The sequence below is a fragment of the Varanus komodoensis genome, unplaced genomic scaffold (assembly GCF_004798865.1).
Source record: "Varanus komodoensis strain SLA01 unplaced genomic scaffold, ASM479886v1 scaffold4, whole genome shotgun sequence".
Taxonomy (NCBI): Eukaryota; Metazoa; Chordata; class Lepidosauria; order Squamata; family Varanidae; genus Varanus; species Varanus komodoensis.
Window position 1 is genome coordinate 47,642,695 of NW_025335941.1, and position 19,877 is coordinate 47,662,571.

Genomic DNA, 19,877 nt, shown 5'->3' on the forward strand with positions numbered 1-19,877 from the left:
TTCAGGGCCAGAGTTAGGGAATACATACACCTGATAAATTAAGTTGCTCTGCATGCACCAAGCTGGGATTTACTATGATAACCTGCAGTTGGATTTCCCATGAAAATGAATTACTTCCCTCTGCCCCCCAAATGTATATTTTTTGCTTACAACAGAGCTGCATTAAAATTTTGGTTGATGTCGCTAACATTCCAGTTTGACTAGTTTAGGCACGGTTTGGTGCCCTGCTACAAGTTTTGGGTGAATTCAAACTTGAGGAGGTAGATGCATTCTTAACCTTTGATGGGCAAATGTAATCTCTAAAAGCCCACAATGGTGAATGCTGGTATGATATGATTTGCATTTTCTGCACAATTTACATGCAAATTTTTTCATATTTTTGCTTGATTCATCAGGCGATGCCTGATTGACAAACTAGGGAATCCCACTAGATTGAATCCCAGTAGATTCTGCGTTGCTAGTATTGTACAGATGCAGATGTGCTGTGGTGCAAATTACAGACTTCTATCTCTTAGAGACCACAATTTGCACATTTTAACTGCCAGTGAAATTTGCGCAAATAAGCACCTGTAAACCATGCAACTCTAGCACAATTTGTGTAGAATCGACTGATTTGCACATGTTGTGCTAGAGTCACCTGTTTTTCCCCCTGCTGAAGTCTGTCAGGAATCCTCCTACAATTCGGCCTTTCAGTTACTGGTTTGGAAGCAGTCAGGAAATCTGTCAAGTTTGAATGAACTGGATTACCCAGTTCCGCCAAAGTCCTAGAATTAATAGTACCAGGAAGTGTGAATGAATTCTTGATCATGGCAAATCCACTTGTCCTAACTACAGTCTAAATTTATTTTCAATGTTTGCTTCTACCTCCCACTGTATTATGTTGCTTTCTTCTCAGGACAATGCCCTCTGTCATTTCCATTATCTTGAGGGTTTCTTGCATTTCAGACATTCTGAGATTGGATTGTGGGGTCTGGTGTATGATGGCAAAGGAAGGACAGATAACATTGCTGTGCTGGGTGAGGAAGAGGGAGCTCCCTTCTTTTGGCAGCCCACTTGGTTTCTATGCCCTGTGAGGAGGGATGAATTTTTGTTTCTCCGCTGCCAACCTGCTCCTTTGCTTCCATGGAATTTCTTGTCAGCTGTGGCTTCCAGACTACTTAAATATAAGACTGGCCTGTTCACACATACTACAACAGGACCCCCATATCTGCTGGCTTGGTTGCCCCATTTTCAGTAACCACGATTGACCTCAGCCCAAAAGAGAAGCTGAAAAGTGCCACAAAGTGCCAAAGGACGTTGTAAAGTGCTTCCTATAAGGGACGTTTCTTGTTTGAATAGGGAAATAAAAATCACATGCTGAGGCAAAATGAACAAAATTATGAAAAAATACATGTGTATAGGTTATATAATATATTGTTCACTATTATCTGTGGTTTCAGGCATCTGCTGGGGCGCTTGGAACCGATCCGCCTGGATGCAGGGTCCTGCTGTGTATATTTTTAAGTAGCTAGGAGAGATGTCTTGGGGCTGTAAATGAAATGAGAATGTCAGCATCATGTAGTGCAGCATTGAAATGGCAAAATACAGTGCTGTGCATTACTAAGCAAGAGGCTTAAAATAAAACAAGTGTAATTATATTGTATGGCATGGCAGGTGCACTACAATTATAATACTAGGTAGAGTTCTTGTCATGTTTCAAAAAGGATTTTGGAGAGCATATGAAAAGGGCACCTAAAATGATCAAAGTATTACAGTATCTTTCAACAAATGAAAGCATTTTTTGTTTAGTAGATGAGTCTAAGATTGGATGATTCCGCTTAATTCAATTAAATTGATTTATTTTTTTTCAGGTAAGGTAAAAAGAGCTATGAGAGCTAGTACAATGTAATAGAGCGCTGAACTAGGATTCAGAAGATCTGGGTTCTAGGCCTCACTCATCGGGCCAGTCACTGACTCACAGCCTAACTAATCTTCTCACAGGTTGTTGTAACAATAAAATGGAAAGGACTATGTAAGTTGCTGTGGATTCCTTGTAAGAGGAAAAAAGGTGTGATATAAATGTAATAAATAACACTCTTTACAGTGCATAGTTAATATAAATCTATTGTCACAAAATGTGGTGTATGCAACTTCTAAGAAAGTTTTTAAAAATCATAGGGGATGAATGTATCTATGGTTATTAGCATGAAATGCAGTACACTCTGAGATCCAGGGACTAGGGGCAACAAGGGAAAGCTTTCACAATCCATTTGTGGACATTCCAGAAGTAACTGGTAGCCTAAGTAGTTATAAAGAACTGGACTTTGATCTGATTAAGAAAACAGTTCTTATGTTCTACAAAACCTTTCTGTATTTGAATAACTGTGAGATGTGTAAGGTAATTAGCAAAACTTGGTAGAATAAAAAGGATATCTGCTTGCATACAGTTGTTTATTTTTGTTATTCATTCAAATAATGCTCTATTATTATGTTGTTGGTTTAGGTCAGCCACAGTGACTGTGCTTCATGATTATGTGGGCTGCAGGACGTACGAGGTACCTTCTTTGCTGTCTGTGGGAGCTATAAAAGAGTTAATTTATCCAGATACAGGTTTTCCTGTAGCTGAGCAATGTCTGTACCACCAGGGAAGACAGGTAATCCTTTTCAATCACTTGGAAATTTTCTTTCTGGCCTCCTTAAAAATATGATTATCCTTAAGAATGGTACAGAATTCATATAGATACTGTGGTAGAAAGAAGGACCTTTTCCCTGTGCTTGACATTGTAAGGACAGATCAATACATTTATAGGTTTGTTATGCAATGATAAAGATTGTCCTTCTAAAATGATGCAGAGTGTTGTTTTTGGGATACAGCACCTGAAAAGCACAATCCAGTGGAAGCCAGTCACCATCTAAATGTTGAAGTCCCTGCTGTGACCTCAGGAAAACACTCTGAGGTCAGAGCTGAGGCTCTGACTTTGCAATTCCCTTCCTTCTCTCATAGTTTTCATGGTTCTTTCTCTCCTGGCTGAGGCTTCAGAGTTGGAAAACAGACTTTGGAGCTAGCGCTGGGGACAAGCAGGGAAGGGAGAGGAAAAGTGAAGCACCACAGTCCTATCAGGAATGTTGCTGTTACCTTTGTTTCCTCTCTTAGAAAATGGGTGTAAAACCGTTGGATGACTGATTGGCCATCCAGGTGTTTTGGAGGGTGAGAAGGTGTGGAGGCAACCTATCCATAGGATACCCATAATCCTTTGAGTTTAGAGAGTTGCAAGGAGCCACACTTGGTTACATTGTAAATAACTTGAGTTCATTGTGCTGCTGCTCTTGCTCATTCTGTGTGCTTAGCATACATGCTCCTGGTCAGCAAGACTTTAATCAAGGCTGGTGTGTGCTGCAGCACCCTTGTCTGCTTGGGTTTGGTTTTTTGTCCTTCAGTTGTAATTGACAGGATTTTACATTCAGCAGCAGAGAAATTAGCAGGAAAATCTTAAGGACAGTGGGAAGGTTTTTCAAATCCCAAGCTGTAGTGGATCTGTAAGTGGACTTTTAGAACTGGTGGTTGGGAACTGAGGCCTCTTATAGCAGGAAAATCTAGAATTAATTTAAACAAAGGATAGGTTACTGACATTCTGCCAGAGTCTCCTATATTTAAAATGTACTCCATTCCTTATTAAGAGTTATAAATAGAAAAATTCCTCATTTTATTGAAGCAGTTTATACTGATGTATGAGGAAGTTTTTCTGCAACACACAGCCTTTTTTCAAAGAGACCTGAAATGCTGCGCATTCTTAGCTATGTATTAAAAATTGATTGTATGTACAAATTGGTTTATCACTTTATACAGATAGTTATTTTAAAAATGTTTGTGTCAGACACGCAGAATGCATTGCCATGGTTCATGCATAACATTAAGCCAGGATTTAGTGCTATGTAGTTGAATCTCCTGGGAAGAGCAGTGCTGCTGAATTTAGTTGGACTTTTCCTGCTATCATTTAAAATGAACTCGAACCAGTTGTTAAACACTCCAGCTACATATTTTGGATTGATTAACTGATTTATTTAACAAGCTAGATTTTGTTTTAAACCACAATTACTGGATAATGTGTAGCAGTAAGCCAGGAATTAGGAAAAGTGAAACAAGATAGGAATCCTTTTCTTGGTCATGTAGGAGGAGGAGAGGGAAGGCTTATTGAGTGTAGTGTTGAATCATGGTTTAATGTTATATGTGCATATGGTCATTGCGATTTTCAGCATGCTGGCATAACTTGGTGTTGTATAGCTTTTCAACATATAAAGCAAAGGTCATATTTATGTTTGCTTTGCTACTATTACTTGTCTGTTTCTTCTTGTCAAAACATACATCTTGATGATTTTTTAGCAGCATTTTTTAAGTGTGGAGATTTGTTGACTGGTGTAGTAAAATGTTAACTTTTGACATGTAGCATATTCAGGAATGCACAATATTAAAATAATTTTTCCTTTCAGTTACTAGATGATGTCAAAGTTGGAGATCTTCAGACTTCTCAGAATCATGTATTTCTAAACCTTTTGTCGAGAGGCTTAAAAGGAGGAGGTATTGTAAATGAATCGAATTCTTTCAGCCCTTTATCATTGCATTTCAGTTTCTTACTTTTTCTATTGTATTCAACTTTAAATTAAACAGATTACAGAAGCAAGTTTCTAATGAAGATAAATTTCCATATATGTCTGCACATACTGTAGATGAAGTTACTGTATTTTTCTGTCTATAAGACGCCTCCACATATAGGCCGCCCCCCACTTTTCCTACCCAACTCCAGTGAGCAAGGTGCACCGCGCACACCGCTTCGCCTCCCCCCTGTGTGCCTTGCCACCCACTGCCCCCACACTCCGCTTCGCCCTCCCCGTGTGCACCAGTTCCCTCCCCAGCGTGCCCATGATCCCCTGTAAATAAGACGCACCTTCATTTTTAAGTAAATGTTTTTAAGAAAAAGTAGCATCTTATACATGGAAAAATACAGTAATTTATTTAATACATATGCTAATGTAATAAATCTATTTTTATTTAAAATTCTGTAGGTAAAGTTATCCATTTCATTAATTCCTAGAGCTTCAGTCACCCTTTAAAAAAAAAAAAAAAGTAATGGTGGTTTTGCCCATTTCTAGCCAGAACAGTCTTTAAAGCAACTAGTGTGGCAGTGTTGGGCACACTTTGTAAAGGAGTAAATCAGTGAACCTATTCAAACACAAGCCACCTTGAATTAATTTGTGAGGTTTCACATTGGCAACCTTTCTGAATTTGCAGGCTGCAGCAAATACGCTCCGCGGCTTGTGATGTTATGTGAATTTGGGCAGTGCAACTTATTTGAGGTTTAAATGACATAGTGGTGAAGTCTCAAAATATTGTGACTTGCTTGCTTTGCTTGCTTATTTATTTATTTATTTATTTATTTAGAGTATTTGTATGCCGTCCCATCATATAGCCGTGGGACGCCTTTCAAGAAATACCCTATACATTTTGGTCTTGAGTATGGACTTAGTTTGCAAAGTGGCCTATAACATGAGTCACATGTGTATCATATTGCATGCTCCAGGGACTCTGGATTTAGGAAATCCACATGTGCCACATGTTAAATTACTCTTTGACAGGTATTTTGTGACTCTCCAAGTCTGACACACTGGATGGATTCAGATGACATGACAGGCCACAGTGATTTCTTGTGAATGTTGGTCTGTTGTGTCATCCAAACCCTGTCATAGCCTTTTAGCATGACACATTTAGCTCTAAGAAACCATGGTAAGGCACAATGGATTGTTCTCTGGTTCCGTGTTTCACCATGGTTTCTCTGGAGGTCTGAATCCAAGATCATGGTTTTCACAGTCCAGCTATGTAGCCAACACAGAAAAAAGTGGCAGTTGGAGGAGTTGCTCCAGCTATATTGTGTAAGTTCGAATTTTAGGGTGGTGGCTGATGGGATGTGTGCCAACAGCAGGTGAGCAAAGAAGATGGAAACCATGCTAGTGTAAAAACCACTTGGATATTTCTCAGGCACATTCAGGCAAAATATCAGGTACCATGAATATTTGATGGCAGGGATGTTTGTCATGACATGTGAATCTATCCAAATTGTTGACTGAATCAGGAGAGGGCGTGCAACTTACAGATCAGTGCCTAGACTCAGCGATGGGGCCGGATAAAGAGCAATAAGCTGACGTTGAATCCTGGAGAGAAGGAAATTCTGTGTGTGAGTTGTTTCCAAATCCAAAGATAAACCCATTGTCTCCTCTGCATTGTATTGCACTTCTTTCAGCTTTCTAGTTGGAGTAGAAATACTCCTAGATCCAACATTACCTCTGTAGTCCCCAGCGAGCATGTTGGCTTGAGCCAGTTTGGCAGCTAGGATTGCCACAATATGGCAGTCTCTACGTGTGACTGCCCTTAAGGTTGTTCTAGAAGCTTAGGGGATTGCGCTGGCTTCCTGTTCACTGATGGGGGAAGTTTAAGGCTTTTGTGTTGATGTATGAAGCCCTAAACTACTTGCAGCCAATGTAGTGTAGTGGTTGAGTGTGAGACCAGGGCTCCGGAGATCTCCATCCCCACTCAGTCATGGAATTTACTGGGTGACTTCAGGCCAGTCACAGACTCTGCCCAGCTTATTTCACAGCATTGTTGTTGTGAGGATAAAATCAGGAGGAGAATTATGCAAGTCACCTTGAGTTCTTTGCAAAAGAAAAAAGGCAGGATATAAATATACATAAAAATAATAACCAGGACAGTTGAGAGAGTGCCTTCTCTTTATCAATCTGCCTGGTTACTGAGGTCATCATGCTTCTGGTGGTCCTCCAGGAACATATGGCCTGGAGGACCACCAGAAGGGATTTGATTCAACAGGGAATGGAGCCTTCAGTGCAGTGGCTCAGTTTCTGTGGAATTCCCTGCCTCTGGAAGTCAGGCAAGCACAACATCCTGCTATTTTCAGCACTTCCTGTGAAAGCATTTTTATTCCAAAAGAAATGGTCACCTTTGACCAGCCATGAGTTTTTATTGATACTCTCTTTAATTTAGTGTCTTGTTCTTTTGATTTTTTTTTTTTTTTGGTTAACTGAACCAAAATCTGTTTAGATGTGGGATGGTATATACATCTTACAAACAAAAATTAAAAAGTGTACTAAAGGAAGGTAATTGCATGTGCTTCTTTTGAAGATAAGAGAAAATAAAATGTTGCATCTCTCACATTTCTAGGTCGTTTTGGTCAAACAACTCCTCCACTTGTTGATTTTCTTAAAGATATTCTAAGAAGATACCCCGAAGGAGGACAAATTCTTAAGGTAAAACATAAGATATTGTAAGTATATAGTTTTAATGATTATTACTGAATTGAATGTTAGTTTCCTGTATTGGGTTTGCATGATCTTTCTTCAGGTTGCTGTGAGCTATAGGTTGGAAGTTTTTGCTTCTGTTTTTGTTCCGTATAAACCCAGAAAACTGTGCTTCATCTTAACTAGTTTCTGTAAGTTGACTAAAATCATATCATGGGTTATAAAACTGTCTTTTTTTCACAAGATTCAACATTGCTTACAGTTTAAACATAAAGCTAAATGGTTAATCGGAACAGAAGATGTGCATAAACTGGGGACTCTCTGCAGCTAGTTTTTGCTACAATAAAACATAGTGTGTCATGTCAGAATTGGTTAAGTGCATGAAAAAGAGAACCTGGCAGCAATAAGACTGGAGAAAACCCATTAATGCTTATAAAGGGTTTCCTCCACTACAGAACTAGTAATAAGTTGTCATAACAGTTTTACAATGCACAGCCCATTGGGATACACCTATGTAACATACAAAGGATGTTGCTATTTTATTAATTCATATATACAAACAGAATTATGAATAAAAATAGAGCAGATGTTGAGGCATCACCAGAATCGCTTGGATTATGGCAGTGCTTTACTTCTCACCTTCCCCAGCTGACTTCCCTTGCTCTCTCTGAAGACATATTTCCATGTTGAGAGCACAGCCAGTGTGGAAAGAAGTGCCAGTTGCATTTCCACAATTTACAGATGCAACTGGGATTCCAAACTATCCCATGCCCCACCCCTGCACACCAGGAGACCATAGAATGGCATCCTTAAATTACTAATTATATAACATGTTTGTTCTGTTTCCAGGAATTGATTCAAAATGCAGAAGATGCTGGTGCCACAGAAGTTAGGTTTCTGTATGATGAGACTCAGTATGGGACAGAGTCTCTCTGGTCTAAAGACATGGCTCAATACCAGGGTAAGTTATTGTTATCCTACCTAATTTTTCACCACAATTATTTGTAGGTGGGGGGATACATTGATGGACTGAGGATCACAAAGAGCAATAACATTACACAGTTACATAGCTAGTATTTATCTTATAGGAAAAGTTCTTTGAAGTGTAATCTGGTTATCAAGATGATGTGCTTCAGGCTTGCACTATCAGCTAATCAATCTGTGTTCTTGCTGGCCTAGTTTTACAGTGAAAATGAGTCAGAAAAATATTTGGATCATTCTAACTTCAGATTTAGAAGACCTGAATAGAACTATACAATTAGGGTCAATTTATGTTTATCTGTTTGTTCATTCGTTCAATATTTAGTAATTTCTTCTTACATAAATTAAAACATCTATGTTAGCCATATTAAGTTTGGTTTCTGTGTTTTAATTTCTGTAGGTCCTGCACTTTATGTATACAACAATGCAGTTTTTACCCCTGAGGACTGGAATGGTATTCAGGAGATAGCTAGAAGCAGAAAGAAAGATGACCCTCTTAAAGTTGGAAGATTTGGAATAGGTTTTAATTCAGTTTATCATATTACAGGTATTTGCATTGTGCTTTTTAAAGGATTGAGTAGTGATATTGTTTTCCAAAGGTTCCCATGCAGCATCTGTGCATGAAATTTGCTCTGAGTTTTTAAATAAATAGCTTGCTTTAGATATGAGCAGTTTAATAGGGAAGAAGTTGTCCACCTGTAGTAGCTTCCCTCTGAAACCTCTTTGGGCACTAAGCAGAATTTGATTCTGCAAGACATTGTAGCGGGGATGTGCTTTCTATAATGTTGAATCCTACAGGTTTTATAGTGTTTTAATACCATTTATTTTAGTGTGTATGTTAGTAATGATATAAGTAATGTTGAAGGGCTTTTAAGAACTTTCTTTGACTGCAGACTTCTGTTGTAAACTCAGTTCTAGACCTCTACATATTTTTGCTTTTATTTTACAGATGTTCCTAGTATATTTAGTGGTGACCAAATTGGAATGCTGGACCCTCATCAAACACTTTTTGGACCCCATGAATCAGGTCAGTGTTGGAATCTAAAAGATGACATCAAAGAAATTAATGAGCTGACAGACCAGTTTACACCTTTCATTGGTGTGTTTGGAAGCACTAAGGAAACCTTCAAGAATGGACACTTCCCAGGAACATTCTTTCGTTTTCCTCTTCGCCAACAACCTTCCCAGCTAAGCAGCAATCTGTACAATAAGGAAAAGGTTCTGGAATTATTTGACTCATTCAGAACAGATGCAGACACTGTTCTTCTATTCCTTAAAAGTGTGCAGGATGTCTCCTTACATGTTAGAGAAGCTGATGGGACTGAGCGATTAATTTTTAGAGTTACTGCCAGTGAGAACAAGGCTTCGAAGCATGAAAGACCCAACTCCATCAAGATTCTAGGAAATTCAATTAGTCAGTACTGTAAAGGCATTCCAAGTAATAGCATAACATGTGTGGCATATCATGTCAACATAGTTTTAGAAGATGAAAGTATTAAAGATGCACAGAAGACTTCTTGGTTGGTATGCAACAGTATTGGAGGACGAGGAATATGTAATGAATTGGATTGTTTAGCTGATGACTTGAAATATATCCCAACTATTGGCATAGCTATGTCTTTATCAAGCAATGGAGAAGAAAAAGGAGCAGTGGCACAGTTTTCAGGAAGAGCATTTTGTTTTCTTCCACTACCTCCTGGTGAGGAAAGTAAGACAGGGCTCCCAGTTCATGTTAGTGGGTTCTTTGGACTTACAGATAACAGAAGAAGTATCAAATGGCGGGAACTTGATCAGTGGCGAGATCCAGCAGCCTTGTGGAATGAACTTCTTGTGGCCAACATGGTCCCCAAAGTATATGCAACCCTCATTTTAGAAGCAATTAAACGAATGGAAAAAGAAAAAGATTCAGATTTCCCTTTGTCTGCTGACAGAATTTATGGGCTATGGCCACAAAAGAACAACATAAAAATTCAATGGCAGCCAATTATAGAACCGCTTCTGAAAGAGTTGTTTCAAAATGAAGTTATTTATTCCATGAGTGATAACTGGATAAAGGTGGAGGATGTGTATTTCTCAGAAATGGATGACAGTTTGGAGTATACTCGAGCTGTGGTAAACTACCTCCAGGACTCAGGGAAAGAGGTTGCTAAAGTACCAGACAATATTGCTAATGCAGTTGAACTTATTGTTTCTAGTATGAAACCTGTAAAAAAAGTAACTCCGGGTGCAGTGCGGCAAGTGCTAAGAAAAACTGGGCATAAGGGACCAGTTGATGACAAACTTCATATTTTAGACTTTGTGCTCAGTGATGGAAATTATAACGAGCTTATTGGACTGGAGCTTTTGCCCTTACAAAATGGGAGTTTTATTCCTTTCTCATCATCTGCCTCAGATCAAGATGCAATTTATATAACTTCAGAAAGCTATCCAAGGTATGGCTTGCATTTATAGTATACTTTATAGTGATGATACTTTAAAAAAATTAAATACTGAACTGTAAAGTTTAATTCATTAACGATTAAAGAAAGAGGCCACACTCTAGACCTGGTTTTCTCATCAGGGCAGGATGATGGTGATGGTTCCCCCCCTCCTGCCCATTAAAACAGTCCCCCTTTTAAAATTGATTCATATGGGTTCCTGAGGACTCCGGGGGATTTACCAGTTGATAAGGCTGGTGCTCCTGTCAATGCCTTGCTTGATTTGTGGAACAGGGAAATGGCCAGGGCAATTGACATGATCTCCCATCATGCAGCGCCCGCTTGATGCCATGGTATATGCCTGAGCTGCAGGTGATAAAGCAGGCTGGGAGACGATTAGAGCATAGGTGGGGGAAATCCAGGGATGAATCTGACCAAACACATCTTAGAGCTCATTATCAAGCCTATGCTGTGGCGGTGAGGGCAGCAAAGAAGGAATTATTCTTTGCTTCCATTGCATCCTCACAGTGCCATCCAGCTGAGCTTTTCCAGATGGTGCATGGCCTATTTCGTTCTGGCCCTAAAAAGGATCCTTTTGCACCATCCATAGCTCACTGTGATGACTTATCCCAGTGAGTATCCCAGTACTCCTGGGATAAAATCACTCAGATTCGCCATGAGGTGGTTCTGGAGTAGGTAGCGTCCAGAGTACTGTCTGGTCCACCTTTGTTTCAATTGTTGCAGCCTGAGGATGTGGACACGGTCCTTGGATTGGTCCACCACATGTCTACTTGACCCTTGCACTTCATGGCTGCTCATCAAAGCCAAAAATGGCATAAGCTCCTGGGTCTGGGTGGTCAACAATGCCTCTCTCAGGGAGGGCTGGGTCCCTGCCCCTTTAATGGAGACCACAATAAAAAAATAAGGACTAAAAATACATAAATAACAAACAAATCCAATACACATAGATCGGTCACACTTCAGTGAAAGTATTTATTATGCATGAGCCATTGTAGTGTGGTGTTGGCTGAAGAATTTCTTGATCACTTGCTTAATGGAGAAGGTGGCAGGTGTTAGCATGAAGAGAAAAAGACAGCTTTTTATTGGTTCAAAATAATGAAATAAAATCCTGTTTTACTACACTTAACAGCTCTTGTGCCTTTGAAAAATGACACATTATATAGATGATCGATACTCTGTTTTTAATGACATACTAGGTCCCTCTTCCCAGGTCTTGAAGGAAGATTACTTGCTGATGACTTGAACCCTCAGGTGCTGGCTGCTTTGAAAGAAGCCGCCAAAAGCAGAGGTAAAATATCTGTATATGTCTTTGTATGAGAACAGGAGAATGATTCAATCTGAAGTGCATATTGTATGAACTGAGCAGTACACCAAAAATTATCCTTAGGCATGGGTCTAAATAAAAGAAAAAGGCATAGAATTATTCCAAAGAAATTATTCATCCATGGGACCAGTGAATCCTGGCAATCATGCAGTTTTATCAAGTGTTTCTGTACATATATACCTGCATATTTCATATGTAGAAAATGACAAATGCTCTTTTCTAAAAATGCTAAGAACTTTTTTTAGTTTTTTTTTTTTCCAAATGTCTTGACACACAAATCTTTCCAAATTAAATGTGAATATATACCGAGAACAGGATGGACTAAGTGAAATCTAAACTATTGTTAGAGTAATTTAATTTGTTAATTTGACTTCTTTCTACTTCTGATGCTTCCTTGGCAAAAGTGCTTACTGATTGGTTAAGATCACAATTGACAAACCAGTTTGGACATTCCCTAAGAAAATATTAGGAACAGTCATGGTATCAGTTTCCTGTTCTGTTAGAAGTCTCACATTCCTATCTCCCCTACTTCTGTTGTATGGAAACAAAAATGATTGAGCTGGAAGATCCTTTGCATATTTTAACATGGGAGCTTCTTTGTGGTGGGACTTTAAGCTGTCTATGCCTCTTATGGTGGAGGGAAATCTTGGGCTCAAATAATAGCTCACTATATCCCTATTTGCTTTTTGTTTTTTGTGACTGTCAAAGTGAGACAAAAAGAGGAGGAGATGGGGAGAAAAGAGAAAGGGTGGAAGAGAGAGCACACAGCTTTGAGATTTGCACCTGAATTCCTTCAGGAAAAATTAAATCAAAAAGGAAACAGGATTTTCCTGACTGTGAAGTTAAGAAGGTTGAGTTGTCTGTCAGGATCCATCATGCAAGAAATATGATGCATGTTTATGGGATTGTGTGGTGAAGTATGGTACTTCCTTACAGCATCAACCTTCCTGGAGAGATTGTTTCCACTACCATTTTTTCCACTTCATATGGTTATTTCCAGAATTAAACATAATGGAGAAAAATGAAACTACCCAGTTTTCCTAAATACCTATAATATCACCTTTTATCTTTGCCCACAGTATAGGTCAGATAAACACCAGGTATTTAAAAAATTATAGGCCAACATGTTGGATCAGAGAAGAAACAATGCCACCAGTTTCCCTAGGAAATAAAAAGGCAATCTCAGGTAGTTCTGTTTATTTATTCAAGGCATTTGTGTAATACCCTTCATAGAGCAGTTACGGGATGATTTAAATCTGGGATGATTTATAATTTTGTTTCTGTTTATGCATTGCTTGAAAACGACATAATTCGGAATGCAAATGGAAGTGCGTTCTGTCCAAAAATGTTTGCATAATCCTGAATTTACATTGGTGCTTACAGAATGTGTTTCTGAAAAATGCACAACTTTCTCCAAATGCACTTTGAAATCTCCCATGCTTTAGTTTATTGGGGAAATCTGTACAAATTTGGGATATTTTTGTGCTGCTTCCATGTTCAGTAACTGTTCATTTCACACAATATTCCCATTTGTGGAAAATGAACAGCAATTGCAAGTGCAAGATGAAATCAAGGAAATATAAGCAGCAAGTTGATTGTTGGATAGTCTTGGTGAGCTCCATTACTGGTCATTTGCCCACCCCTAGTTTAAAACAGAATAATAACTAATAATGTACATAGTAAATAAACAATAACATTGGAAAAGAACAATATAGCAGAATGGTGGGACGACAGTTTCCATAGGCAGGAACAAATTTTATTGGACTTTTATCAGTTATGTGTCACACACGATGCTTCAGGTTTTGCCTTTCTTAAAGCAAGATATTTACTATAATTGTGTTTGACAGGAAGATTTTGTCACTGTGTATGTCACCCCTGGTGCTTGAATATCAGGCCAAAGATACGGCAGTAGTGTGAACAAAGAAGGGCTTATCAGAAGCAACATCTTGATGCTTCCTTAAGACATTTCCAGAGATTTGGGTATAGTCATCATTATACCGTGTCCTGGCTATCAGCTTCACCTGCAGGGTGATGACTATGGGGTAGTATGAGCACTTCATGTACTATTCCACCTGTCTTTCCTTGGGTAGGCAACAGAGGGGTTGCATAGTATTCATTGTTCAGCTGCCAGAATATCATGTCTTCACCCCACTTTACTACAAAATATATTGGATGCTGCCTTGATTACAGTAAAGTTGTGACTTTTTTGTATCCTGTTTAGTGTGTATAAGTGAATGTTATTGCATATTTTCTAATACCAGAAGCATTATATGCGCCTTTTAACTAATTTAAATGGCAGTAAACTACATGGACCTTATTAGGAAGAATGATGTATGGAGAAGAGCATTTATAGTTAAAATTTGTTGTTCATAACTCTTACTGAAAAAGTGTTTCAAAACCAGATAAAAGTATTCTAAATCCCTAGCTAATCTTCAGACTTTGCAATCATACATAAATGCCACTTAGAGTTGCTAACCTGTAAACATGGGTGTTGGAAATGGAGCATGGAGAAGCAGACTTCATGCAAGGCAACTCCCCTTGGTTGTAGTTCCATGGCTTCTCAAAGTTTACTTCTCCAAGGCCCTCTTTTCTACCCTGTTTATATGTGCCTCAAGGTAGCCACCAGAAATGCTGATTCCTTTGTGCGGTTTTATATCAGTTGACCTCCTTAGGGGCTCTTCTGCGTTGGTCCATCAACTTGCAACCTTATCAGCTGGATTCATCCTAATCCAGGTATTGCTCAAAAAGTTTTCATCCTATCATTATATAATTTCAGTTATTTGTTCCTACTTTATTAGGGCTTCAGGAATGCATTGTTGTTCCTTAGTGTTTAGTATAGGTGGAGATGGCAGAAAAACCTCGGAGCATTCATGTTGTCCGTGCTTGTAGACCTTGCATCAGTATTTTCTTGTTTACCAGCTTATCTTCTGTCTTCCATCCTTCATGTTTGTCTTTAGCCATTTCACCCTAATCGATCTCATTTGTTCCCTGAAAATAGGAAGCTATGCTGTTTAACTTAATCCAAGCTGCAGCCTTCAGGCCTAACAGGAAGTAGGTTATAAATTAGCTGAGTATCATCAAGCCCAAACCTAGAGATGATGTTTCTCAAATGCTGCATTTAAAAGGCATGTTGAAGAACCTGTAGGCTAAGGCCATGTCATGGAATGGGAATTCCTCCTAAGTTTCCTTTCCAAAACCACTCATCCTGGAAAGACAGAATCACTGTAAAACCATGTGTTTTAAGCCAAATCCAGATAAATGAACCAGATGGGCTGTTGTGGGGGCCAACTGGTCAGTTCATGTGATACCTGTATGGTCCCAGCTAGACTGGTTGCCAGTGTGTTTCTGAGCTTAAATTAAAGTGGTGGTTTAAACCTTTAAAGATGGTAGAACCACTCAAATTACTAGAGGAATTTTTTTTAGCTGATATAGCTTCAATGGAGGTGCTTTTCTCTAAGCTGTATTATCTAAATCCTCCTTAAGAGGATTTTTTCCATAAAGGCACCCTAAAAGTATTTGAAAATAAATAATATTTTACCTATTTCACTAACCCAATCTTGTGTGTTTAACAGTCGTATTATGCGTTATTCATAAAGTAGAATTTAGACACCAGTGATCAGTTAGTCCAAATAAAAATGCTTTTGACAATTGTTACTATACACCAAAGGATTCACTATTCTCTGTAAATAATATATCTTCATATAAGAAGTATCCATTCTGTTTAAACAGACACGTTTAAGGTGTATCTCTGCCATGAGCTGGGTTTCCACCCTTTGCCACAGACCTTTCTTTTCAATAGGTTGTCTATTCACCAAAACATAATCACCCATAATGAATCTCTGAGCAAGCGCAGAGTGGTTTGTTGAACCGATCTAATATTTACTCTGTGCCAGTCTCTCTTGCTCGCTCTCTCTCGCTCGCTTGCTCTCTCTCAGCCTAGCCTACTTCACAAGGTGGTTGTTGTGAGTATACAATGTAGCTATGAAATCTGCCTTGGATTCCTCACAGGAGGAAAAAGATGGAATATAAATGCAAAACAATACTTACTGACATATAAGAGAATAGTCAAAACATTCCATTACAGAAGAAAATGGGGACATTTGAGCTTCACAGCCATTATGTGTTATCCTTACTAAGTAGTAAATGTAGGTTTTCCTCCCCCACTTAAAATATATTTCATTATATTTTAGCCCAACAGCTTCTTTGGGGATTTTCAGGTAGGAGTATTGTCTGCATAATTGCTGAATTGAAGCATTTGTTTGTGTTTGATGATTGATTGTTCTGATTGTCTCATATTTCAGACTGGTAATGCTCTCTGCCCTGGTCTGTTTGTACTTTGTCAATTTTAATTTACTAATACTACTTAAAGCATATTTGGAAAAAAAAACCCACTGTTGACTTCCATACAGGAATCAATGTAAATGTACAGGAATCAAACTAGTGTTACAAAATATGTGGTTTTATTAATAAAATTTGAAATAATTCAAATTATTTAATGAAGAAGCACAACATTCATTATTTAGCTGAGCACAGGAAGTTGCAACCATCGGTAGCATGAAAAGATTGTAAGGCAGATGAGTAGAAATTGAGCTAATGGACTGAAGAACCCTGTCTTAATTTAAAAATTAGATAGCCAATACAGGTTAGATACCACTAAATGGGAAATGTAAATAAAAAGCAAAACACTGCATATCTAGCTTCTGATTCATTTCTATAGAGAACTTAGCTAGCTTAACATGTCAAGAGGAGCAGACTTATTGCTGAAACATGATATTATACAAACTGGTTAGAACTGAAGGCACTGTTTAAACCTCACATAGTTAAGATCTTTGAGAGCCAGTGTGGTGTAGTGGTTAAGAGCATGGGACTGGGACTCAGATGACCTGGGTTCTAGTCCCCGCTTGGCCATGGAGCCAACTGGGTGACTTTGGGCCAGTCACAGACTCTTAGCCCAACCTACCTCACAGGGTTGTTGTTGTTGTGGGGATATGATGGAGGAGGAGAATGATGTAAGCTGCCTTGAGCCCTATGTAGGAAAAAGGCAGGATATAAATCGAAAAATAAATAAAAAAATACAATAAAGATGACATCTAGGATACTTTTATCATAGCCTCTAAGTATCTCTTATAATAACTGTCAGTAATTTTACATGTAAACTTTTCCTAATGGTAGAGCATAGGTGGTTGTGTCAAAATCAATTATTAAAACATCAGTTTACTTTCCTTGTACCTTTTACCCATGTATCAGCATGGAGAAACTAACAAAAATAATGATTGGGAGCAAAGGGAGTGGGAAAAAATGTACCTTGAAAAGGTGATTCATTTCCATTGTTAAAGATTTAGAAGAAATACATCTCCTGTAGAAATATCTTACTTCTGTTCAAGTCTTCCTCTTAAATTTCACAAGGAATGTCAAATGGCATGCAGGTATGTCGTGGTATATTAAGTCCAAGGATCTGTTGAAAAGACGGTGTGTATGTATATATACAAGTGCATGATTGGAGTGGTAGTTGCATGATTGCAGTGGTAGCTTTGTGCTGGCTATTAAAAATGAAAAAAGTCATTAATTTATTAGATGAAAATAGGAAAAGAGATTGCATAGGTCCATGCAGTAGGAATTGTATTCATTGAATGGCCTTTACTAATCGTGACTCATATTATTAATTTCAATCATATACAAGTAGAAATAACTTACTTTGATTCTTATTGTGCTGCCTGCATTTTGCTTGTGGTTTTAATATTGTTCTTGACCATTGGCTTGAATCTCAAGCATCGATTACCCAAGAGAAGTATTTGGAAACTGACTGGATTATAACTTAGATATATATATATTTGCTAGATGAGTGCCAGCCTAGATGTAGTGATGGAGATCCAAGATCAGATTGCCTGTCTCTTTAAATTTTTGGCAGATACCAGTGGGGAACCTAACCCAGACTGAGTCACTAGGTTAGGAAACAGTGATCAAACTAGTTTCCTCTGTACAATTTTTCCATAGAAAATGTCACCTGTAGCAGAGCTGCTAGTTTATTCTGTTGGGGAAAGCATATATGTATAGGCTAAATGCAAATAGCAGTAGTAGTTTAAAAAAAGTCATTAGGAAAAAGTAATGACCGCACTCCTCCAGCAATACACTTCTGATAAAGATTCCTTGCCCCACCCTGCCCACAGCTGTTCCTAACCAAAAGTGAAAGAGACAGACCTTTGCTGTCCACGTGGTATTGCCCCGATACTGTGCTTTTTGTTTGACTGTATTTGTTCAGTGTATTACTAAATTATTATAAGGTACATCTAGTCCTTGATTACTTTGATTCCGGAAAATACAATAATACGCATACATTTTGTTACCAGTTTTAAATGTATGAATTGGCTTTTGTCTTAGATTAAACTTGTATATATTAGGAACTTGTATTCCATGGTGGGAGGAGTAAGTTCATAGGCAAATACTAAGGATGCTTGATGGCATTTCCTGAATCTTGACCAGGAAAATCTAAACTTAATTCTTTTGTTTGCGTACTAGGTCCTGATAGCTTTGTATATTGCTTTGGTAGAGTACATTGTAGATAATAGTTCAACACTGTCACCTGTTTCAGAGTGGCAGGTTTTGTATCAGGTTTAGTTTTGTATTTTTTTTCCCCTGCCAGCTGTACTCACCACTTATTCTAAGGGATTCTCATTCAGATCACACATGTGTGTTTGTATCTGGATGGATGCAGGCATGTTTATGTGTGCATCTATGTGTATATGTGTGCAGACCAGGGTCAGAAAGGTTATGCAGTTCTGGTTTGGTGCCTAGTTTCTTTTAGGCATTTAATGACTAAGAATTGTCATTATTACAATAGCAGACCAAAGTTACTTGAATGATTGTAAGTAATACTCATCATCTCACTCTGTCATTCTAACAAATGATTTAATTTTTCCATCTTACTCATTAGTCTAATGGAATAGTCAAAATCCTATATGTGCCTACTCAGAAGTAAGGCCCATTTATTTCGGTATAACTTATTGTCAGGTAAGTGGATATGGGATTGAACATAACATTAATTTGTTAAATACAATTTAAATTTTCTTAAATTACAGAACTACTCATAAAATACTGTTACAGAACTTCTGTCTAAGGTGATATTCAAATCTCAGGAATTCAATTTCACTTATGAGATTCTCTTGCCTTACAAAAGGAGGGAAAGTGAAATGTAGTTATTCCTACTGTGCCACCTGGGGGTTGGGTTGACAATTTGCAACCAGGAACAAGTTGGCAGAAAATATTTTCCTTCTGCCTGCATGATTGATTGCTGGATTTCAATTCTATTGGTATATACAGGGACCCATCTATTTGACGTTACTTCTGAGCATACATTTATAGTGTTCTAGTGTCTATTCCAAATATTTTCTTCTTAGTTTCACTGTGAGCACAAAGTATCAAATGCAGACTAGTGAAACATTCTGCAAACGGAGAGGAGAGGAGGTTCTCCTATGGCAGGGATGGGGAAATCCTGGATTGTGGAGCCTTCGGTGAGGTCCTAACCCCTGAAGAGCAGGGAAGAGGAAGCTCTTTGTTATCTCATTCTTCTGCACGCAACACCTTCTGCTGGTTGGAATGCAGAGTGGTACTCAGAGTGCTTTGCTTGCTCTGTTTCCTCCCCAGTAAGGGAAGGTGCAGGGGAGGCTGTCCCTCCCTTCAGCTGGGACTAACTTTGATGAGCCCTGGGAATGATGAGATTTCTCCAGCCCTGGAAGTCTGGTCTGCAGAGGGCATGCTTGGGGATCATCCAGACCTCTTGCCCTCACCAACAAACAGTATCCCTACCTTTTGTATTGGTTCCCTTGTTGTGTGCCATGATGGGGATAATAAAATTA

The 19,877-nt window shown here is 38.5% G+C and overlaps 1 protein-coding gene across 7 annotated transcripts in view; it reads left to right on the forward strand.

Annotated features, from left to right (window-relative positions):
- The window catches only part of SACS (sacsin molecular chaperone), a 66,577-nt gene that overhangs the window by 32,770 nt on the left and 13,930 nt on the right, over positions 1 to 19,877 (forward strand). For 5 of the 7 annotated variants that reach the window (XM_044442059.1, XM_044442060.1, XM_044442058.1 and 2 more), the window contains 7 exons: positions 2,483 to 2,633; positions 4,468 to 4,555; positions 7,205 to 7,290; positions 8,131 to 8,242; positions 8,663 to 8,809; positions 9,212 to 10,694; positions 11,897 to 11,988. In XM_044442059.1, the coding sequence (XP_044297994.1) occupies positions 2,483 to 2,633; positions 4,468 to 4,555; positions 7,205 to 7,290; positions 8,131 to 8,242; positions 8,663 to 8,809; positions 9,212 to 10,694; positions 11,897 to 11,988 (2,159 nt within the window). Of the gene's footprint in view, positions 1 to 2,482; positions 2,634 to 4,467; positions 4,556 to 7,204; positions 7,291 to 8,130; positions 8,243 to 8,662; positions 8,810 to 9,211; positions 10,695 to 11,896; positions 11,989 to 19,877 lie in introns of those variants that run through there. The other 2 variants (XM_044442062.1, XM_044442063.1) reach the window with 2 other exon arrangements.